The sequence below is a fragment of the Stenella coeruleoalba genome (assembly GCF_951394435.1).
Source record: "Stenella coeruleoalba genome assembly, chromosome: Y".
NCBI classification, from domain to species: Eukaryota; Metazoa; Chordata; class Mammalia; order Artiodactyla; family Delphinidae; genus Stenella; species Stenella coeruleoalba.
This window is the reverse complement of record NC_137168.1, coordinates 1,712,910-1,737,156: the sequence shown is the minus strand read 5'-3', so window position 1 is coordinate 1,737,156 and position 24,247 is coordinate 1,712,910. Positions and strand designations below refer to the sequence as shown.

The window sequence follows — 24,247 nt, the reverse complement described above, 5'->3', positions numbered from 1 at the left end:
TAAAGCAATTATACTCCAATAAAGATGTTTTAAAAAATGAGCTGAAAAAAGATGGAGAGAAAGTGGGCTAAAATATTAACTGTGGTGAATTAAACATGGTTTTTATTCACTGTTTCATATTTCATGCACTAATTAACCAAGTTCTCTTTTTCCAAAATCCACATGCTATGCTCTCCATAATAAAAGCAGTATCACCTGCCCTCTTGCCCAAGGGAGAAAGGCCCACTGGGCAGCAACAGCTCCCCACTTGTGCTACCCTCCTGTGACGGCGGCTTTGAGCACCTGATGGGGCCCCCAGAGTGCTCTAATCACAGCTGTAGAGATGTGTCCTCGTTGGCTTCACACGGATGACCAAGCCTACGCCTGACTTACCTGCTTTGGTTCCCAGGTGCAGCCCCACCTACCCTGTCTTCATCTTTGCCCATCACGGGTGCTAACCGCCTGCCAACTTCTTCCAGCCACACCCTCTAGCTTCCTAGCGTCTTGTCGGTTATCTGAATTTCTTATTTTAAGTCATCTTTGTCCAGAAGCTAAAAAGGGAAACTTTATAAAATTTTCTATGTAATAATGTAAAATCCCTGCATGGCAAATATAGATAATAAACAAACAAGGAATTATAAAATGACAATTGAGAAATACTTGGAAGATACAGGACAAAGGGCTGATTCACCTAATTTATGCAGAGCTCAAAATCAAAAGTTAAAAAAAGAAGATGGAAAAACCCAACAGAAGACAAAGATGAAGTAAGCAAAGGGTACAAAGAAACACCAATCACCAAAAAGCAGGGGGAAGTGTTGAACCTCACTGGTAATGAAAGAAATGAAAGCCCGAACAATAATGGAATATAATTTCTTAACCTTGCAAATTGCCGAAAGGTCAATGAAAAAGTTGTATATCCTCCAGTTTGAGGATGGGCGATTGGAAAATGAATGCTCATGCATTGTTGTGAAAGCATAAAGTGATGCAACTTTCTGAAGGACAATTTGACCATATCTAGTAAATTTATAAATGCATGGAGCCACTGAGCAAGACCCTGATTGGAATTTATATTGTAGAAATATTTATAATTTCACCAAGATTAGATATATGATGTTCATTGCAACCTTTTTTTAATAAAAGTATGAAAGAAAGAAAGAAAGAAAGAAAGAAAGAAAGAAAGAAAGAAAGAAAGAAAGAACAGAAAGAACAGAAAGGAAAAGAAAGAATGAACTTGAAGCAGTCTCTGAACAAGGGTCAAATTACTAGGTATTTGTAAAAGTAGAGGCTTGAAGATAGGTAAACAAAGCAAAAATCGAGTATCAAAACCAAATTCTAGTGACTTCCCTGGTGGCACAATAGTTAAGAATACGCCTGCCAATGCAGGGGACACAGGTTAGAGCCCTGGTCCAGGAAGATCCCACATGCCACAGAGCAACTAAGCCTGTGCGCCACACCTACTAAGCCTGTGCTCTAGAGCCCGCGAGCCACAACTACTGAGCCCGCGAGCCACAACTACTGAGCCCGAGAGCCAAAACTACTGAAGCCGGCGTGCCTATAGCCTGTGCTCCGCAACAAAAGAAGCCACTGCAATGAGAAGTCTGCGCACCTCAATGAAGAATAGCCCCCCACCCCCGCTCGCCACAACTATAGAAAGTTTTTTATACTGCACATGTATTAATTTTTAATAAAGTTATATAGTATCTTTATCAACATGTGAAGAACACATCTGCATTTTATAAATTGCTCTACGTTCATAAGCATTCTTCTATTTCTCCATCGGAGGGCAGCATAAGACAGTAAATAGCAAAAATAATTTCAAGGTGTTTGGTCTGAAATTGAATGCTGCTCTTCAGTTGTTTATTTTGACAGCCTGCTGATACAAATTAATCATTAGATTGTTTATTTTTCTGATAACTGACTATATATTCACTGTAAACACTGATATATTGGAGAAAAGACAAGTCACCTATAATAAGGGACCATCTGGCATTTATCTTCACATTTCTATGTGTGATGAAAAGAGGAAGGGTCATATTTTTTTTTAAGTCTGCTGACAAAAAGTCCCCCATACAATAATTTTCTAATCTACGGTTCACATCAAATGTCTCTTGAGCATTTCCCTGCTTCCCTAAGTTCTCTGACATGGTGGTTTCTAAAGGCCGCCTGGTGTTCCAGCCTGTGGACTCGCTGTACCTTGCTTCCCTGATTTAAACTGGTCATTAAAGTATAAACTGGTCTTTAAAGTATAAAAGATTTCCCATGTATAAAATATACATAGAAAACTATACCACCCAATTAATCACTACTCGAATTTGATAGATGTTAATTGTTGCCATTTTTACTTCAGATATTTTGAAGAAAGGAAAGTTTACAGGTAGGGTTGGAGGTCCCCATGTCCAATTCATTTCTCTCCTTCCATCCCCAAAGTCACCTCTGATCTGAAGCTGTGCTTATTTTTCCTATCCTTCATCTCAGGCTTTAATTACAAAAGTATGTTCTGTAAACAATATAGTATTGTCCTGAGCTTTTAAATTCTACATATAAATGTAATCACCAAGGCATGTCCTATATTTGCTTAACATTATGATTTAACCCCTGTTGATTTAGACCTAGTTAATTTTAACTGCTTTAAGGTATTATAATTTATAAATAGAATTTATTAACACATTCCCTATTGATAAGCATTTAGGTGGTTTCTAATCATTGAGTATCACTGCCCTTTTGATGGGGCAGGTGCACACAGCTTCTCTAGCTGTTATACCTAGAGAAGAATTAAGTTTGGGATTCCAGCAGAGGAATGGCGGGTTCGAAAGGGTCATCCCCTTCAGCTCTACTGGCTACTGCTGAATCACACTCCTGAATTACCAATTTTCAATTCAGTGGGTCGTGAATTAGTCCCATTTCCTCACTTCCTCTTTGTGGTAGGAGGCATGGCTTTAAGCACCTCGGAGGTTAAGCATCTCTTCGTGGTCACTGGCAACAAGGTTTTGTCTTTTGTGAATCCATTGCCTTTGCTTATTACCTGCTTGGGTTCTTTACCTTTTTCTTATCCATTTGTACAAATTGTGTATCTATGTCTGATTCAGACTGGGTGTCTAGAGAAAGCACGTGGCATGCACAAACCGGGTAATTTAAGGAGAGCTTGGGCTTCCCTGGTGGTGCAGTGGTTAAGAATCCGCCTGGTAGTGCAGGGGACATGGGTTCGAGCCCTGGTTCTGGAAGATCCCACATGCCATGGAGTAACTAAGCCCGTGCGCCACAACTACTGAGGCTACGCTCTAGAGCCCGTGAGCCACAACTACTGAGCCCATGCGCCACAACTACTGAAGAACATGTGTCTAGAACCCGTGCACCACAACAAAGAGTAGCCCCCACTCGCTATAACTAGAGAAAGCCCGCGCGCAGCAGCGAAGACTCAACACGGCCAAAAATAAATAAATAAATAAATTTATTAAAACATTTTTTATATGTATATATACATATACACATAAACACCAGGTGTTGCTGCCAATCTCTGCCATTCGTTGGCTTGTAGATATATCACTTCAGTGTCTGCCTCCATAACATGGTCTTCTTCCTGTGTGTCTGTCTTCTCTCTTCTTCGAAGGACACTAGTCATATTGGGTTAATGGTCCACCCTATGTCAGTATGACTTCATTGTAATTTAGCTAATTATATCTGCAATGACCCTATTTCCAAATAAGGTCACATTCACAGGTACTAGGGATAGGTACATATTTGAACATATTTGTGAGGGGACATATTTGTGAGGGGACATATTTGAACATATTTGTGAACATATTTGAACATATTTGTGAGGGGACATAATTCAACACTCAACACCAGGGAGCCCAGAGCGTAGGAGCAGAGGACATTCTTCCTGCCAGCAGTATCATGCTGACCTTGGGGAGGTAGCTGGGCTGGCAGAGAAGTCCTGGGGAACAAGTGGTTTGATTTGCTGGGACAGGGCCTCTTTCCCCAAAATGATCTTCTGTGCTATCGCTGAAAATTGCTGTCCCTTTGGAATGTTCAAAGGGCACAATGACTAGAAGTCAAAGGTATGGACAGGGCCCTGTGCTCTGAAGGGCTTGTGCTTGTTTTAATTGTCTACCCTCTTGAAATTATTAGTATTTTTTTAAACAAGGGGTCTGCCGTGGTCTGAATGTTGGTGTGCCCCCCAAGTTCATGTATTGAAGTCCTAGTCCCCATGTGATGGTATTGGAGGTGGGGCCTTTGGGAGGTGCTTAGGTCATGATGGTGGAGCTTCACGAATGTGATCAATGTTCTTTTCAGAGAGACCTCACAGAGCTCCCTAAACCCGTCCACCATATGAAGACGCACCGGATCACGCTGGCACCCTGTTCATGGACTTCCCGGCCTCCAGACCTGTGAGAAAGGAATGTCTGTTGTTTATAAGCCGCTCTGTTTAGGGTGTTTTGTGGAAGCAGTCTGAAAAGGGTCCCGCCTTTTCATTTGGCACTGCAAAATGTAGACAGCAAACTGTGTAGCCAGTCCTGGGTGGGGATACCAGGCAGGGGAGAGGCAGGGAAACAGGCAAAAATCAAACATTGCTGACAGCATGGTTGGCTTGGGGCTGGCTTTTTGCCCATTTCTACTTCTGTGCCAGGTTAGCCAGGCTGAAGTTCGCGGAGGCTTGGCCTACGGTTGAATGACACACAAATCCAGACTGTTAAATATGCTTCTCATGGAAAGCTGACTAGCTCTTGGCACCTCTTAAATGATAAATAAAGCCCTAACGATTATGAAGTTGAGTAACGGAAACACTAACCAGATGGCTCTCTGAATGAATATAGTAAAATCGTTTTTTTAGATGCCCGCACCCCCGTGCCACCCCCTTCCATGTGTGTAACATAGCGCTTCACAAACCAATGGGTCCGGGCTGGCCGTTTGGATGAGATCCCCCGCACTGCTGATGCTGCCGTCCACGAATCACTCTGTGGACATAAGGAGTTGTAGAAACACAGAGCAACTGGATATCAAGTCAGGAGGTGTAATGGGGAGTTTACGTGTCCACCTGACTGGACCACAGGGTGCCCAGATATTGGGTCAAACATTCTGGGTGTGTTGGTGTGGGTGCTTCTGGAGGAGAGGAAAACTTGAATCAGGAGACTGAGGAAAGCAGATGTGGGTGGGTCTCATCCAATCCGTCAAATGCTGGAGTAAAACAAAAAGATTGACTCTCCTGTGAGTCAGTAAGTAAGGGGGAACTCCTCCTGCCTGACTGATTGCACTGGGTCATCCGCTTTTTCCTGCCTTTGGACCTGAAGTGAAACATCAGCTCTTCTGGGGTCTCCAGCCTGCTGGCCTTGGACTGAAACCATATCATTGGCTCTCCTGGGTTTCCCATTTGCTAAGTCAACTTTCCTTACTCAACCTGCATAATCACGTGAGCAAATTCCTTATAATGAATCTTGGTATATGTATCCTATTGGTTCTGTTTCTCTGCAGAACCCTAATACAGAGGTCAGATGGGATAGCTGAGCTTTGATCTCAGGGCTGATGCTTTTTAGCAGTGGCCAGATCACATTGGCCTCGTTACTTACATTGTCTGGGCCTTGATTTCCCCACTAAAAGCCTAGGTAGAACAAATGTTACCATCAATTACACGCGTATTACAGGGCTTCTTTACATCAGCACTGACATTTGGGCTGGATAATTCTCTGTTGTGGGGTGGTCCTGGGCCCTGTAGGATGTTGAGCGGCAGCCCTGGCTTCTACTCACTGGATGCCCATAGCAAACATCTCCAGGTGTTGCCAAATGTCCCCTGGGGACCACAATCGCCCCTGGTTGAAAAGCACTGATATATAACAAACATCTCGGGGTGGTTGTTTCAGGATCTACCGACGTTGCCTGTGTTCCAAAACTGTTCCATTCATGCTACAAAAGAGACTAATTTATAATGCTGGTGTCATCAAATGTTAATAACCCAGAGACTGCTCATTTCTGTGTCGGATAAACCCGCCTTCCTGTTTCTGTAAGCCTGAGGCTTCCAAGCTGGTCTGCTTGGCTCTTAAAGCAGAGGTCTGCAGTTGAAGAATGTTTTTCCAAATCCACAGGGGACCAGAGTCATAATCCTAAACAAGAGAGAACCCAGCCAGGAGGAAGCATCGTGTAGTATGCCGGCTCATGGCAGCTGTGTCTTCTGAAAATTATGGTTTGCTTGGAATACATTTCCATTTGGCTCATTACCATTTTGTGCAACACAACCCAAGGGTTGGGAAGGAGAAGTAAAAATATAGCTTTGGGAGGGGAGACCTGGAGAGGAAGCAAGTGGGTGACAGCAAATATTCTAAGTTTGGGAGAAAAATTGGTCTTACTTTTTTTTTTCTTAAAACTGAAGTTTAATAACCCAGGTACAAATGCCGAGTCCGCCTACAACATGACAGCCATGAACCAACACCAAGGGCATTGCTGTACGCGAAGAAGCCAACACACAGCAGAATAAAGCACTAAAATGGCCAAACAGACGGCCTGGTTTATTCACACAGCTGACTCTTTCAGAATACTCTGCATCTCTTTGGAATGGAAGATCAGGACATGAGAAAAACCTCATCTCAAAACTGCACAAATTTACCCAAGTCAAGGAAGTCCCATTTGAGAAAAATGTTCCCAGGCTCCCCGTCCACACTCAAAATCCAAACAAGGGCGTTTCCGATCACAAGTCAAATAAGTGTCTAAAGTTGAAGACTTAAAGTCAGGAAAAATAACCTCAGGGAATAGCCCCACCCTCCCGCTTTTAGTTCCTGAGCCACAGGAGAGGTCTCAGGTTAGGCAGGCAAGACTTCTCCAGCGGTATTTATTTCTCTCATTTTCGACATGACGATTGCAGCCCTCCCGGTGCTCCCTTTTCCAGAAGCTTCCCAAGTATTGAATGTGGATAGAGGCAATTTTGTACCTTCCTTGATAACTCAAGGTTATCCTTTGGGAAGAGAAGGCAGAATCCGAGTAAATATCTTCAATCTCTGGGCATGCTTGCCTGGCATGCAAGGAGTGTGTTGGATTTACTCCTTAAGAAGCATTTTAAAGAAAATATTCTGCAAGCTCCACGTGAGGGCATTTTAACAGTTCGTGCAAGGGGATTCCCCAAAGGGTCTGCAAGGAGAACAAGTATCAATATTTGCATCTCCAGTACCCAGGGCCTAAGTGGATTTTTCCTGAGCTGTTTTTCCATCAGAAATCTTGGTGCCAGGAGAGGTCGCTACAATGTTTGTACTTTTCCTTGTTGGCAAGGCTGTGGTATGAACATGGAGGCAATAAAGAATGCATAATTGTGCCTTCGGCTCAGACGAAAGCCTCCTTTCCCTGCAGTGCTTTGTGTATGCTTGTGTTTTTCAGTCCAACATGGAAAGCCCCACTTGACTGTGAGAAAGACAGGCTTTATTCTTCCTAACAATTAACACACACACACAAGATTTCCCAATATATGGCAAAGCTGGGGAGGCAAGATTCCCCTCACCCCCCCCCCACCAACTTCTCTACCATCCCAATGCCCCGCACAGGTCTTTAGGGACCGTCCGTTTCTGCCTGGGGCAAACATTACAAGGGAAGATGGAGACCTCGGTCATCCCAAGTTCTGGTCTCTTCCTTTTGTTGGCTCATTTTAGGAAGACAAATGCGGCTGGCCTGCTTCACTTCTCTGACTCAGAGAGGTCCAGGGGCCGTGGGTGGGCCTGTGGATAAAGCCTTTTCAGTGAGGGGCTTCCATCTGTCTCCACTGGCACGCCGTGTGACCTTTCTTCCCAATTCTCCTCTGTTAATGTGCAAATGAAGTTAGGACTATGTGTAGATGTTGTCACGATGGTCAAACGGTTTATATTCGCTAAGTGCTTGGAAGAATAAGCACAGCAGACTCTCTGGGTTCAGGCTCCCTAGTAGCAGTGCTCAAGGAGGGGTAGTTCTCATGCAAGTGATGGATGCGGGTAGGGGAGGCAGGCTAGAGAGGAGAGGAGCTAGCAAAGCCATGGTAGCCCAGGTGGGGGCCCTGGAGGGTGAGGTGCACTACACTTTGTCCCACCAAGGCCAGGGGCCTGGTCTGTCATACTGCAGGAGCAGTCCTGGGGCGGGGGTGGGGTGGGGAGTATCACCTCTCAGACATCTGTCAGCCAAGGGTAATCCTCTGAGAAGGGTGTGCACCCCAGCCAGGGAGATCTGGCTGAGGCGCCATATCTACTAGTAAATCAGCAAGTACTTGAGGACTGCGGCTACACGTGCCAAGAGGCAAGGGCTCAGGACTCGAGAATCTAAGGACCAGAGCCTCAGCTTCCTCATCCAAGCCATCTTCCTTTCGGTCTCACAAGGCCTCCCCTGAGTTCCCAGTCTGAACTGGCACCCTGGCTTGGTCTGTAGACAGGCCACAGTCCTAAATGCCTATTCTTAGTTTAGTCCCCGACTTGCGGGCTGGGGGTGCACAGACTCTTTCCTGTTCTCTGCAGCATCCCAACGCCCAGCACAGTGCCTGCATATGGTGGGTCTGCAGCCAGTCTGAGGAGTCCAGAAGATCTCATCCTCAGGGAAAGGCCCATCAGCACTTGCCTCTTAGCTCCTCATGGGGTGTAGCTTCCCCCACCCCTTATTCTTTACCTGATACTTTTTCATCTTGCCTTTCCTTCTGTGAGTCCTTTGATGTGTGTGGCTGTTCTCTCTCTCTGTTGAGGTTGGCGTCACTCCAATGCACTCCAGCCCCATTCAGGATAATTTTTAGTGATAGCGCCCAGATTTGCGAAATTCTGAAAGGACACGATGCCTGGCAGGGAGGGCGGGATTGCAGCTTCAGCCCAGCCATGTTGGGTGGTAAGGTGACTGCAGCGTGGGCCGGGAGGGAGGGACAAGGCAGTGGCAGCCTCCTTGGTAGTAAAGCATGCCGATCAGAAGGGAAGATGTCAGGGTAGGGACACTCAGCACATGGGCATTCTCTGGAACATGCAAGATCACAAAGTATTTGCTTTTTTGATACGCTCCATCCCTTTTCCCTGGACATTTAATAACTGTGCACGTGTAACTAAAAGGACTCCCGTGGTGGAATTTCCGGCATATGATGTTCGGGTGGGGCTAGATTCTTGGGGAGCAAGGAAGTTTCTGCGTTGTGGTGGGAGAAGAGGAGGAAAGGCCTCCCTCGGATATGTCCCAATTACAGTCTCCATGCCTTCACATTCTTTTTTAAAACAACTTTCCCCCTTATAAAAGTAATATAACCCTTTTACAAACAATTTAGACAGTAAATACGATAATTAAAAAAAAATCATCCCACTGAAGGAATGCAAACTGCTGTGAGCATTTGGGGAGGTTTTCCTCTAGTCTCTTCCCCTATGTAGCTAGATATGGATTGCTGTTAGGGTTTTTATCATATCTTTTTGTATCACGGTAACAGTGTTTTAAAACCTCCCTGATACTTTCCTGCATTTCCCGGCATTAAGTCTTGTGGTCAGGGATCTGGAGCACGAAGTAGTAGCTGGGAGATTTGGAGGAAGAGAGAGCTCCATCTTTGGACTTCAGTTTCTCCAGCTATGAGATGTGAGTGGAACATAATTACCAATTACCATAGAGGTTTCATGTTTTAGGAGCTGACCTGGCTTCCGCCCGAGCAGTGGCCTATTTGGGTCTCCACTCACACTACTGGATCCTCCAGACTGGAAGATACAAGAGCTCAGGGCAGGGCAGGGGGCGTGGCCCAGAGTAGGGACTTCGGATCAGCCCTGCTGGGGCTCTCCTGGCAGGCATGAGAAGTGCCCACCTGCCCAGCTCCCCACTTCCACGTGTGTCCTCCAGGTCCCACCCAAGAGGACCGGCCTCGGGTTCCTCCTCCAGCTACGGAGCCCCCTCGGCCTCCCTCCCGGGGACTTACCCACCCTCGCGGGACCACCCTGGGTATTCGGGAGCCCCAGGGCGCAGCTCCCCTCCCCCACCAAGTGGGCAGAGAGGAGGACCCCAGACATGCAAGGCCTGAGCACGGGTGCAGTGAGGTGACCGCCCGCTCCCCCAGGAATTGTTTGGGCCCTAAGAGTCAGCCCCCGGCAGGCCGCGCCTGCAGCCCGGGTGGGGCGCCGTCCTCCCGGCCCTCCTTCCTCTCCGCTGTGGCCCGGGGGCGGACGGACGCGGCGGCGCCCTTCCTGGCTCCCATGCGGTTTCCCGGCGAGGCCAAAGGAGGTGGTGGAGCGGGAGAGAAGAGGGAGGAGCCCGCGGAGCAGGAGAGGAAGACGGAAGAACACTGAGCGGGGTTGGGAGCGTGGGAGCAGCCGGCTGGGGAGGAGGAGTAGAGCAGCGGGCGGGGGTGGGGGCTGGGGGCACAGGAGCCAAGAGCCTAGGATCCCCCAGGAGAGACTGGAGGCGGAGCAGCCAAGGGCGATTGAAGGGCTTGCAGCAGGCGGGGGAGGAGCCGACGAGGGAGAAGGGGCTGGGGAAGAGCGGGGCCACACGCGGGGCGGGGCCTGCGTAGACCCGCTCCTTCCGGCCCGCTCAGAGGAACGAAAATGACCGGGCGCGCTGCGAGAACTGAGGGGCCACCGGTAGCGACTGCGGCAGCTCTGGGGCTGTGACTCCACGAGCGGCGGCGACTCGAGTGAGCCAGGTGGCAGACGGGCGGAAGGCGCGCGCCGGTGCGCGGGCACCGGGCAGAGGATGCACCGGGCGCGGCGGGCGGCTCCCCGCGGCCGCCTCCGCGCCCCGGACGCCGGGCCTTAGTGCTGGCGGAGGAGGCGGCGCGCGTGGGGCGGCCGGGCGGCGGCGGGGCCCGCGCCGTCATGCGGTGGCTGAGCGTCGGCCGGCGGCGGCGGCGGCGGCGGCGGCGGCGGGGACAGCCTCGCGAGGCCCCGCGGGAGCCGCTTCAGCCCGCGCAGCCCCTCCGGGAGCCGCCGGAGCTCGCGCCCCCAGCCGCGGGCCCCGCGCCCCCGGCGCCCCCGCGCCCTCCGCGCCGCCACCCTCATGGGCCCGGGAGAGCGCCGAGCTGCCGCTGCCCACCGGCAGGGAGGAGGCGCGCGACTACGACGGTCGCGTCTTCTACATCGACCGGAACACGCGCCAGACGTCGTGGATCGACCCCCGCGACCGGTAAGGGGGGCGCGGGCCCCGACCAAGATTAGGGCGCCCCATACCTTGGGCCCAGGGAGAGGATCGAGGAACCGGGAGGCCTCCGGGTGTGGGCGAAGATCGTGAGTCCTCCGCGCCCGGCGAGGATCCGGGCGCCCCCATCTCCGGACCCCTGGCCGAGGGTCGAGGCTCCCCCTCTCCCGGCCTCGAGCCCCAGGAGTGCGGAATCCCCGGCCTCCACCGCGGGGCGGACACTCTGACCTGGTTCCCTCACGTCACCCGCTGACCGAAGCCTGGGAGCTGGGCATCTGGAATTTCCTCTCCAGGCGCTGACGGATGGCTCTCTCTTCCTTTTTCCTCCGCGGTCTCGCCTATCCCTGTCGGGCCTCCGCGGCCCACAGCCCCCAGGCTGTGGCCCTACAGGCGCCCCCGACCTCGCGGTGGCCAGATGAGCTGTCATCTTGGAGCACAAACGTGCGCCCCAGCCTCGTGGTGTGGGCTCCTTGTCTGGCGGGCTGAACCTAGTTTCCATTCGAAGACTGTGCCAGATGGGACACTTCAGGGATTCCCGATTCTTTGGAGTAACCATCAAACTTGTGACGGTTACTCTTTAGCGCCTTAAAAATTGAGTTAAAAATCTGATTGAAAAAGCCTGTGTACTGCGGTCAGAATGGGCTATGATTAGACCCATATGCTTTTGGAATAACGGCTACACAAGAGTTGAATTTTAGGTTTCCTTTTTGTGCAAGACCCGAGTAGAGCATTAAATTGTCTTATTATTCACGTAAATAAATCCTACGGAGTGAAAAACGGATGCTTCTAAAAGCACCACCAGATTACGATTAATTAAGTTCATGTAATGACTTCTTCGTTAACTTTTTGTTCGATTGTCTGTTGGTTTCAGTGGTTCAGCTGCTTTTGGGGAGAGGCATTTTTTTGTGGAGCTGGAATTCTGTTGAAACCAAGGGATTACAGTGATTATCTGATATCTTGTCCTGTCTGGAGCAACTTCTTTCCACACTGGGCCTGAGTGCCAGAAAGGAAATACTGCAAGCTTCCCAGTGATTTTGAGAGTTGAAAAGGCCCAGCGTGGTGAGAGGCTCCTGCTTCCTCCTCCCTGCACTGGAAAGGCAGCGCTGCCTGGGTTCAGACAGGGAAAAACAAAGAAAGGCAAAAGGATCATGGTTCCCTAACATTCTCTTTGAACATGGCAAGCTTCTGGACTCAGAAACTTAGAGAGATTATAGCACAGTTTATTGGCTTAAAAAGATGCATAGTTATTTTGAAAATCAGGTGAGATCATATTATAATTTTAACCAAAGGCTAGAGCCACAGCTGTCTGATCAAGCCTTGGATGGTTCTGGAGTTGGTAGAACTGCTTGGAATGTGGTGCCCTTTTATGCTGTGTGTCTGTTAAAAATCCAAACAACTGGAAAATGACCCAATTAAAAAATACTGTTTTGCTTAGAAAAGGCAAAGACTCATTTTATGAGTGTAATATGAAACAGTTGTGGTTACACTGGAGTGTAGATTCATGGTGAAAAGTATGAATGTAAGAGTTTCCATTTCAATGGTACAACACAGGCCATAGGTGAGCAGACCCCACAGAAGACAGCTTGTAGAATCTTCCTTTCCATGTATTTCATACACATTTCCTATGTTCCTCTTTCCAGAAATCTGTGTTATTGAATGACATTTTATACATCACTTATGTTACAGGTTTTTAAAAAGCCCTGTTTCTAATGCTAAACTTGTCGGTGGAGTGAACAAAAGTGAACATTTTACATTTTTTTGTAAAGTAAAAATGTGTACACTTTTATGAGACACTGTTTTTATAGGGAGTGAAATTTCAGCAGGGGACAGCTTGCACTTCAGCTCCCATAGTACCTTGCCCAAAATATGTATGGAATGCTCAGCGAGCCACAGATATTTAAGTGGAGTCTACGGAAGGGTGTAAATGCTGTAATAGTCATTCTTCTTCTTTCACAACAGAACCCTGCCCATTTTTATAGGTGACCGGTTATCCTTTAAAGTTGTAATTGATTTTTATGATTTTTATGATATGGAAAAATCGTGTGTCAGAGCACAGCATTTTCTCCATGTGCATCTGACAGTTAAAACCCTTTTTGAGTTGCATTCGATTCACACAACTGGAAAACGGTATTCAAAAAATGAGGACTTTCAGGCTTCCCTGGTGGTGCAGTGGTTGAGAGTCCGCCTGCCGATGCAGGGGATATGGGTTTGTGCCCAGGTCCGGGAGGATCCCACATGCCGTGGAGCGGCTGGGCCAGTGAGCCATGGCTGCTGAGCCTGTGCTCTGCAATGGGAGAGGCCACAACAGTGAGAGGCCCGCGTATCGCAAAAGAAAAAAAAAAAAAAATGAGGACTTTCCCCAAACAGCTTCCGAATGGAGACCTATCAGGAGAGTCAAAGAAATAGGTTTTTAAAGAAAATTAAATTATGGAGGAATAGATGAATGTAGTCGGTTAGGTGAAAAGTGTTGCCAACTGAAAACATCATTTTCTGTATAATTTATTAAACCTAATAGCATAAAATATGCTGCCGTAAGCAGGGTCACCGAGGGCCGAGGTTTGTAAACAAACTCTTTTTGGTTTTATAGTAATTCCATTCAATGTTGTATTTAACAACATTGGGTCTTACCAGCTCAGGGTGTGTTGGTGAATTATTGTAGCTGTACTTTCTTTTTCAAGTTACAACAAAGAAGTTGCAAACGTGAGGAGACATCTTTACAGATGTGGCTACAGATGTGTAAAAAAAAAATCTCAATATTTTCAAAACGGAATTTCTTTAGTTGGAGTATGAACCCACCTTAGGTTTAAATTCACTATGTCTACAGATCAGTACTATGCATATAATTTTCGTGGTTAGTTTTCTGGGAATCATACCCAAAAACTTTGTTAAAAAATATAACGTTGGGACTTCCCTGGTGGTCCAGTGATTAAGACTCCTCGCTCCCAATGTAGGGGGCCGGGTTTGATCCCAGGGAACTAAGAATCCCACGTGCTGCATGGTGCGGCCAAATAAATAAATAAATAAGATTAAAAATAAGGTTAATTCACCATTTTTGCGACTGGTAGTTTCTGTGGGTGAGTTGTATGTGGTTTACATTAGTGACACGTATGTGTTCCACATACATCAACTCAGAGTTCAATGGCCACTTTATTAAAAGGTATTTACCATTTAGGTGGATAATATGGGAAGAACTTTTTTGCCTCTTTTGGAAAAATTCAGTGCCTTTGACATGTATATGTCTGCTTCTTGCAGGGTGCTGTTGATATTAACCTATAGGTGGACTGATCTGTTGAAACTTAGTGTTCTGTTTCCGATAGCTCAGTTGGGGTTGTACGTTACTGGAAATGCCAACCTCGAGCAGTCTGAGTGGTGGACCGTGTCACATTTGAGATCAAAGCAGAGTATTAAATGATCAGGATGATGGTGGGAGGCCCAAACTATATCATGACAAAAGCTTTTAGGGATCCATTTGTTCACGAGATGGGGTTTGACCTGTGCCACATGGAGAAATTCTGTGATATATTAAAAGTCTTTTGAACAGGCTGTTGCTTTAAGGAGAAAACAATGCATGGTTCCGGAATTTGCCAGGTTGGAGCCCCACATAACAGGGCCAGATGGCATCATTGCTACCTTCTTGGAGCCTTTATTCGGTGTTAATTAATAGGAGGCTTACTATATTTACCCCGCAGAGTCTATTTTGGGATTATATAAGCTTTCTGATAAGCAAATAATGATTTTTCCATTTTTCATTCTTTAAGATTATAGGTAGTCTCTGTATACATGGGGGAGTGTCTTGTTTTTCAGGCTATAAGGAGTGGGCTTCTGTAAGAATCTTCTTCCATTTAGATGATCAACAAACACTTCTTGGTTTGTTCTCCATCTAATATCTTTCATTTCTCTCTCTTTTTTTTTTTTTTTAAGAGGAGTGAATGGAAAAGTCATTCATTTCCAAAAATAGCTCCTGGATGTTTGGAAATCTCTAAGTTTCCTTTTCTTCCCTTTCGCTCTGATTTTGGAAGTGGAAACTCTGTTTCACCTCTGGCAGGTTCTAGTGCATAAACCGTTGGGTCAAGTGACATGTTAAAGGTCACCGGGTGAGCCCGGTGAGCTGCTTCTAGGCTGGGTCCTTTTGCTAATTGGCTGCCTTTCCAGTAAATTCAGTAAAATTAATCTGATGGCATAAAAGCAGAGCTAAGTTTTCCTGAGTTCAGTTATTCCCATTCAAATCCAGTAAAATGAAGTAATAGTTATAGATTCTTGGCCTCCTGTGTGCTGGGATGGTGGATGGAGACCAAGTTTGTCTGGGAGATGGGAGACACATAAAATGGAGACAGTGATGGTCGCCAGGCACCATTTTCATGTGGTGATGGCTTCAGAGAAAGGAGGAGGGCTCACTCAAGCCTGGGGGTTCTGTATCCTTGTCCATCATCTCCTAGGTCGAGCGTTTCTCGTGCTTTCTCAGTGCTGGGGCTGAGAAGGGGGAATGTGAGGAAAGTGCTGCGGAAGAGGAAGTGCTGGGTGCGTTTGGAATAAGAGAGCGAACCGTTCAGTTTGACTGACCCCGAGTCTTCGTGTACGGCAGGTCAGGCTCGGGCAAGACCACGCGTGGCTTGAATCCTCCAGCTTTGTTCTTGGAGGAGCCAGGGCCTCTTCCTTCAAACCCCTCATCTTGTATCTGAGGGCTGTAGCCAAGGCGTGTGCCCCACCGGCTGTGGGAAGGACAGGGACCTGAGCTGAGTCTTCTGACCCTGATGCAGTGCTCTGTCCCGTACGCCACCCCACTGCCCAGTCCCTACTCAGTTTAAGCATACCGCCTCTGTTCGTTTGTTCATTCGATCACCCATTCATTCATTCAGTAACTGTTGCACAGCCTCTCCATCTCAGGCACGCTTCCATGTTCAGGACTCCAGTGGTGACCGCCAGCAGACAGGTCCCTGCCTCCATGGCGCTCACACGTGCCCGTGTCCTCTTCCCTGAGGCCTCACCGTGCTGTTCCTGCCTCCTGTTCTCCCCGCTGGGATTCCCTTGGGTCTTAGGACCACGTGGAGTGCTTATCGTGTGCCAGGCACTCTAGGCACTTGGTGGATGCTCTCCCTGAAAGCCCACGGGGGCTGCATGAGTTGTAGGTGGACAGGTGGTGGAGCTGAGGCCAAGGGGGTTGACTTAGTAACCTCGCTTCCCAGAGCCAACGAGGAGGCGTCTGTCTGACTCCGGAGTTGAGCCCAAATCCACTACCTAACCTGACCTTCCTTCCCTTGGCTAGGTAGCTGTGTGCCCCTTGTACTGTGTTATACCCACTGGTTACTTTTATCTTATATTCACTGTTGTTTGATATTTAACAGACACCTCCCCCCCGCCGCCCCGATAGAATAATGGCCCTCCAAAGATGGCCATGTCCTAGTCTCCTAAACCTGTTAATAAGTTACCTTCCAACACAACTGGCATCTGTAGGTGGGATTAAGCTAAGAGTCTTGAAATGAGGTGATCATCCTGGATTATCTGGGTGGGCTCAGTGTCATCAGAAGAATCCTTACAAGAGGGCAGCAGGAGGGTCAGAGTCAGAGAAGATGTGCCAGCAGAGTCAGATGTTGGAGTCATGTGGCCACGAGCTGAGGAATGCAGGCAGTTTCTGGAAGCTGCGAGAGCCAAGGAGGTGTATTTTTCCAGAGCTTGCAGATGGAACACGGCCCTGCTGACACCTTGATTTTGGCAGAATGAAACTGATTTTTGACTTCTGACCTCCGGAACTGTGAGGTAATAAATGTGTGTTGTTTTAGGCCACCTGGTTTGTGGCAGTTTGTTACAGCAGCAGTAGGAAACCGATTCGCCCCATGTGTTGTTCTCCCACAGACAGTGGAAGCATGTGGTCAGCTTGGTGTCCGTTGATAACAGCCACGCTAGCTGGTATTTGTCGGGCGCTCAGGGGGACTGCGCCGGGCGTTTTATATCCGTTCTCTTGTTGCCTCCTTACGCACTCCTGGGAGGCCTGCACCTTGTGGACTGAGCTTAGAGTTTCACTCACGTTAGGCACCACGTCTTATTTGTTGAGCTAGCCAAATATGAGTGATGGACAGGGTGGAATTCTGAGAGAAGAGGCCACTTGGAAATTGTCGGAGGTTTCAACAGATACTGACGGGCCTAAGTTAGAGATACCTGGGGCAGTAGGACTAGAAAAGTCAGGGATTATATCAGAGAAACTGTGAAGGAGACAAGTAGTGCACAGGACTTAGCTGATGCTTGAATTAAGGCAGGTGAAATCAGGAGCGGGGTGGGGGGAGGGTGTCAAAGGAATCTTTCCGACACCTTAGGAGTAGCTGGGACTCACCAGGGGCCATCTGAGGCCTCCTGTTAACCCCACTCATAAGCCTTCACTGTTTTTGCCACCGTTGTTGTTGATCGTGTATGTTCAGTGAGTTGGTTACATAGAGAAACATGTGGAGTCATTCAACTTACTGTATTGCTGACAGGCAGTGTCCTAAGAGGTATCCAAACTGGGCAGGTGTTACTTTAGAGCAGGGTTTCTCTGCCCTGGTACTATTAATATTTGGGGGTGGGTAATTCTTTGTTGTCACGCTGTCCTGTGTAGTGTAGCATATTTCGCAGTGTCCCTGGTCTCTACCTAGTGCCTGCCAGTAGCACACCCCTCCAAGTCATGACAACCAAAAGTGTCTTCCGACATTGCCAAGTGTCCTCTGGGGGCCAGATGGTCTGATGGAGGCTCGCTGAGCTCCTTCTATCTACCTGGTTGCAATGATACATTTAGGAGCTGAATTTGTTTCGAGCAGATTGGTGGTTACTAAGATGTTCCGTAACAAGGGGTAAGACCACAGAGACCTGCTGTCTGTTTTTTCCATGAAGAACGGACGTTAAACATATTTATGTGAAAACCCCTGAATTTACTAACCATGCAAATGGTGATACAAGTACATGAAACTTCGGAAAAGTAGTATGAATGTATTCTTCAATTTGTAGAATATTCTCAATCAATGGGTAGATACTGAATGTCAAGTGTATACAAGTGTATATGCAGTGGAACAGAAGAAAATGAACCTTGGGACTTCCTTGGTGGTGCAGTGGTTAAGAATCCGCCTGGCAATGCAGGGGACACGGATTCGAGCTCTGGTCCGGGAAGATCCCACATACTGCAGAGAAGCTAAGCCTGTGCACCACAACTACCGAGCCTGTACTCTAGGACCTGCGAGCCACAACTACTCCCACGTGGTGCAACTGCTGAAGCCCGCATGCCTAGAGCCCATACTCCGCAACAAGACAAGCCACCACAATGAGAAGCCCGTGCACCACAGCAAAGAGTAACCCCCGCTTGCCGAAACTAAAGAAAGCCCGCACACAGCAACGAAGACCCAACACAGCCGAAGAAAGAAAATGAATCTGTTAACACTTCAGTGTTCTGCAGTAACCCAGAGAGAGCTGGCCTGGCCTTCTGCGTGTGTGTGTCTGTGTGTGTGTGTGTGTGTGTGTCTATGTGTGTGTGTGTGTGTGTGTGTGTGTGTGTCTGTGTCAGAGAGAGAGAGAGAGAGAGAGAGAGAGAGAGAGAGGGAGAGAGACAGGGATCAGGTTGCCTGGGATGCCCCCAAGAGACATCCCCATCCCTCTGTGGACGGAGCCACTGGTGAGAGGATGGCCTCTGCCTTTGCTCAGAAGCTGTAGAAAGACAGGGCAAGGGCATCCTGAAAGGTTGCTTGTGGAGCTGTGGAATCCTCAACATTTTCCATCTGGAGGGCCCTCTTTTTATTTCGTTAAAGCTCAAGGGGTTCAGGGAGGGAGAGGGAAAGAAGAAGGGAGCTGGCTGGGCCAACCCCTGGGGGACAAGCCCCACAGTTCAGTGGGTGGGACATCGAGCCAGGCAGAGGGCTCCTGTGTGCCAGCCTCAGTGCTGTCAGGAGATCGGGTACTGCCCCGGTGAGTGTGACATTTCCAGGCCACCTGGAGCTCGGGCAGGACACCAGAGAACCACTGCAGGAGGTGAGCTCCGTCCTGTGCAAAGGTGCCTGTGTGCAGTGTGGGGCAGCCCTCTAGTGTACGGGTCAACTGGGTTTGTCCTGAAAATTACCGCGGTTTTAAAAAATTGAGATATGCTTCACATACCATAAAATGTGCCATTTTAAAGTGCCCTGCTTAGTGGTTTTTCGTGCACTCACAAGGTTGTGCACCCATCACCACTATCTAATTCCAGAACATTTTCATTGCCTCAAAAAGAAACCCTGTGCCCTTTAGCAATAACTCCCATCTCCCTCAGCTCCTGGCAACCACGAATCTGTTCTCTGTCTCTATAGATTTCTCTGTTCTAGACATTTCATGTACTTGGAGTCGTGCAGCCTGTGGCCTTCTGCGTCTGGCTTATCTCACTCAGCATCATGTTTTCGAGATTTGTCCGAGTCGCAGAGTGGATCAGGGCTCCATTCCCTTTCGTTGCCAAATACTGTTCCCTGGTGGGGCTGCACCGCGTTTTGGAAGCCGCCCTGAAGCGCCCTCCCTGTCCAGGTGTCCTTGCAGAATCTAGGAAATAGCTATGTCTTTAATTCCACGATGTCAGAGAAAACTGACCATTCATAGGTTTAAAGTGTCAAGATAGGTCTGTGTGTTTATTCCTGTCTTACCCCTAGGTTCTTCATGACATTTTTTTCCTTAAATTCCGTATATATGTGTTAGTATACGGTATTTGTCTTTCTCTTTCTGACTGACTTCACTCTGTATGACAGACTCTAGGTCCATCCACCTCATTACAAATAGCTCAATTTCGTTTCTTTTTATGGCTGAGTAATATTCCATTGTATATATGTGCCACATATTCTTTATCCATTCATCCGATGATGGACACTTAGGTTGTTTCCATCTCCTGGCTATTGTAAATAGAGCTGCAATGAACATATTGGTACATGACTCTTTTTTTTTTTTACATCTTTATTAGAGTATAATTGCTTTACAATGGTGTGTTAGTTTCTTTTCTATAACAAAGTGAATCAGTTATACATATACATATGTTCCCATATCTCTTCCCTGTTGCATCTCCCTCCCACCCTCCCTATCCTACCCCTCCAGTCGGTCACAAAGCACCGAGCTGATCTCCCTGTACTATGCGGCTGCTTCCCACTAGCTATCTACCTTACATTTGGTAGTGTATGTATGTCCATGCCTCTCTCTCGCTTTGTCACAGCTTCCCCTTCCCCCTCCCCATATCCTCAAGTCCATTCTATAGTAGATCTGTGTCTTTATTCCTGTCTTACCCCTAGGTTCTTCATGACATCTTTTTTTCTTAAATTCCATATATATGTGTTAGCATACGGTATTTGTCTTTCTCTTCCTGACTTACTTCACTTTCTATGACAGACTCTAGGTCCATCCACCTCATTACAAATAGCTCAATTTCGTTACTTTTTATGGCTGAGTAATATTCCATTGTATATATGTGCCACATCTTCTTTATCTGTTCATCTGATGATGGACACTTAGGGTGTTTCCATCTGTGGGCTATTGCTGCAATGAACATTTTGGTACATGACTCTTTTTGAATTATGGTTTTCTCAGGGTATATGCCCAGTAGTGGGATGGCTGGGTCATATGGTAGTTCTATTTGTAGTTTTTTAAGGAACCTCCATAGTGTTCTCCATAGTGGCTGTACCAATTCACATTCCAACCATCAGTGCAAGAGTGTTCCCTTTTCTCCGCACCCTCTCCAGCATTTCTTGTTTCTAGATTTTTTCATGATGGCCATTCTGACTGGTGTGAGATGATATCTCATTGTAGTTTAGATTTGCATTTCTCTAATGATTAATGATGTTGAGCATTCTTTCATGTGTTTGTTGGCAGTCTGTATATCTTCTTTGGAGAAATGTCTATTTAGGTTTTCTGCCCATTTTTGGATTGGGTTGTTTGTTGTTTTGTTATTGAGCAGCATGAGCTGCTTATAAATTTTGGAGATTAATCCTTTGTCAGTTGCTTCATTTGCAAATATTTTCTCCCATTCTGAGGGTTGTCTTTTGGTCTTGTTTATGGTTTCCTTTGCTGTGAAAAAGCTTTGAAGTTTCCTTAAGTCCCATTTGCTTATGTTTTTATTTCCATTTCTCTAGGAGGTGGGTCAAAAAGGATCTTGTTGTGATTTATGTCATAGAGTGTTCTGCCTACGTTTTCCTCTATGATGTTGATAGTTTCTGGCCTTACATTTAGGTCTTTAATCCATTTTGAGCTTATTTTTGTATATGGTGTTAGGGAGTGATCTAATCTCATACTTTTACATGTACCTGTGCAGTTTTCCCAGCACCACTTATTGAAGAGGCTGTCCTTTCTCCACTGTACATTCCTGTCTCCTTTATCAAAGATAAGGTGTCCATATGTGCGTGGGTTTATCTCTGGGCTTTCTATCCTGTTCCATTGATCTATCTTTCTGTTTTTTTTGCTAGGACCATACTGTTTTGATTACTGTAGCTTTGTTGTATAGTTTGAAATCAGGGAGCCTGATTCCTCCAGCTCCGTTTTTCTTTCTCAAGATTGCTTTGGCTATTCGTGGTCTTTGGTGTTTCCATACAAATTGTGAAATGTTTAGTTCTAGTTCTGTGAAAAATGCCAGTGGTAGTTTGATAGGGATTGCATTGAATCTGTAGATTGCTTTGGGTAGTAGAGTCATTTTCACAATGTTGATTCTTCCAATCCAAGGACATGGTATATCTCTCCATCTATTTGTATCATCTTTAATTTCTTTCATCAGTGTCTTATAATTTTCTGCATACAGGTCTTTTGTCTCTGTAGGTAGGTTTATTCCTAGGTATTTTATTCTTTTTGTTGCAGTGATAAGTGGGAATGTTTTCTTGATTTCACCTTAAGATTTTTCATCATTAGTGTATAGGAATGCCAGATATTTCTATGCATTAAATTTTGTATTCTGCTACTTTACCAAATTCATTGGTTAGCTCTAGTAGATTTCTGGTAGCATCTTGAGGATTCTTTGTGTATAGTATCATGTCATCTGCAAACAGTGACAGCTTTACTTCTTTTCTAATTTGGATTCCTTTCATTTCCTTTTCTTCTCTGATTGCTGTGGCTAAAACTTCCAAAAGTATGTTGGATAAAAGTGGTGAGAGTGGGCAACCTTGTCTTGTTCCTGATGTTAGTGGAAATGCTTTGGGTTTTTCGCCGTTAAGGACGACATTGGCTGTGGGTTTGTCATATATGGCCTTTATTATGTTGAGGAAAGTTTCCTCTATGCCTACTTTCTGCAGGGTTTTTATCATAAATGGGTGTTGAATTTTGTCGAAAGTTTTCTCTGCATCTATTGAGATGACCATATGGTTTTTCTCCTTCAGTTTGTTAATATGGTGTATCACGTTGATTGATTTGCGTATATTGAAGAATCCTTGCATTCCTGGAATAAATCCCACTTGATCATGGTGTATGATCCTTTTAATGTGCTGTTGCATTCTGTTTGCTAGTATTTTGTTGAGGATTTTTGCATCTATGTTCATCAGTGATATTGGCCTGTAGTTTTCTTTCTTTGTGGCATCTTTGTCTGCTTTTGGTATCAGGGTGATGGTGGCCTCATAGAATGAGATTGGGAGTGTTCCTCACTCTGCTGTATTTTGGAAGAGTTTGAGAAGTATAGGTGTTAGCTCTTCTCTAAATGTTTGAAAAAATTCGCCTGTGAAGCCATCTGGTCCTGGGCTTTTGTTTGTTGGAAGATTTTTAATCACAGTTTCAATTTCAGTGCTTGTGAAAGGCCTCTTCATATTTTCTATTTCTTCCTGATTCAGTCTTGGCAGGTTGTGCATTTCTAAGAATTTGTCTGCTTCTTCCAGTTGTCCATTTTATTGCCATAGAGTTGCTTGTAGTAATCTCTCATGATCTTTTGTATTTCTGCAGTGTCAGTTGTTACTTCCCCTTTTTCATTTCTAATTCTATTGATTTGAGTCTTCTCCCTTTTTTTCTTGATGAGTCTGGCTAATGGTTTATCTATTTTGTTTCTCTTCTTAAAGAACCAGCTTTTAGTTTTATTGATCTTTGCTATCGTCTCCTTCATTTCTTTTTCATTTATTTCTGATCAGATCTTTATTATTTCTTTGCTTCTGCTAACTTTGGGGTTTTTTTTGTTTTTCTTTCTCTAATTGCTTTAGGTGCATGGTTAGGTTGTTATTCGAGACATTTCCTGTTTCTTAAGGTAGGATTGTATTGCTGCAAACTTCCTTCTTAGAACTGCCCTTGCTGCATCCCATAGGTTTTGGGTCATCGTGCCTCCATTGTCATTTGTTTCTCGGTATTTTTTATTTCCTCTTTGATTTCTTCAGTGGTGACTTCGTTATTAAGTAGTGTATTGTTTAGCCTCCATGTGTTTGTATTTTTAAAGATCTTTTCCTGTAATTGATATCTAGCCTCATAGCGTTGTGGTTGGAAAAGATGCTTGAGACAATTTCAATTTTCTTGCCATTCGATTTTTAACTGGCAGAATGGCAGTGTCACCAGGGCTAGTGTAAGGCACAGTAAGCCCTTTCTTAATGTAAGCTGATATCAAAAGTTCTGTTTCTTCTGTGGCTTCCCGCCTCGATAGGTATTGACTGATATTGGACAGGGGTTTATTTTGGTCTGTGGTAATTTTAATGGCTGCTGCAGATGTATTTTCCCTATGTCAGTAGGATCAAGTGACCCCAATTCTTCAGGTACTAAGCCTGGCAGTTTCTTGTTCAGCATCACTCTCAGTCACAAACATTATATGATGAAGACATCTGAGTAATCTTTTAGGGCTAAAACCATTTCTTCCTTAACAGTAAAAGAAATATGAGCATCATAAGTTTCTAATAAATCTATACCTTTCAGGTTAATAGGGGTATATTCTACTAGGAAAAAGGAGCTCCTTTGTTTAAGTTCTCCTAATTATAATTCTAAAGGTAATGATTTAAGCGTCCTAATATTTGCATTAGAAACCCCTACCATCTGTCCTGAGGTGTTAGAGAGAGAGAGCCTTTAATTTTGATAGGGTTCAAAATGTAAAAGGTAGCTTCTGTATCTATTACTGCTTTAATTGTTTTCTCCTCATATAATCATGTGTATTTCTTCCAGGGTGTTAGAGAGGAGGAGGTTCCCTCAGATCAGCCTTACTCTTGTTTAACTTGAAATTACAGTCTGTATCTGGTTTCCTTTCTAGGTCTCTCTTTTCTTGTCTTGCAGTTTCCCCAGTAATGACCCGGTG

At 46.1% G+C, this 24,247-nt stretch overlaps 1 protein-coding gene across 5 annotated transcripts in view; it reads left to right on the top strand.

Annotated features, from left to right (window-relative positions):
* Positions 1 to 10,239: 10,239 nt before the first annotated feature.
* Positions 10,240 to 24,247, top strand: part of LOC307181047 (H(+)/Cl(-) exchange transporter 4-like) — a 215,132-nt gene continuing 201,124 nt past the window's right edge. For all 5 annotated transcript variants that reach the window (XR_013825848.1, XR_013825849.1, XM_079911817.1 and 2 more), the window contains exon 1: positions 10,240 to 11,043. Coding sequence is in view for 3 of the 5 variants with exons in the window: in XM_079911817.1 (XP_079767943.1) it covers positions 10,737 to 11,043 (307 nt within the window). In the remaining 2 variants the exon portion in view is untranslated. The remainder of the gene's footprint in view (positions 11,044 to 24,247) is intronic.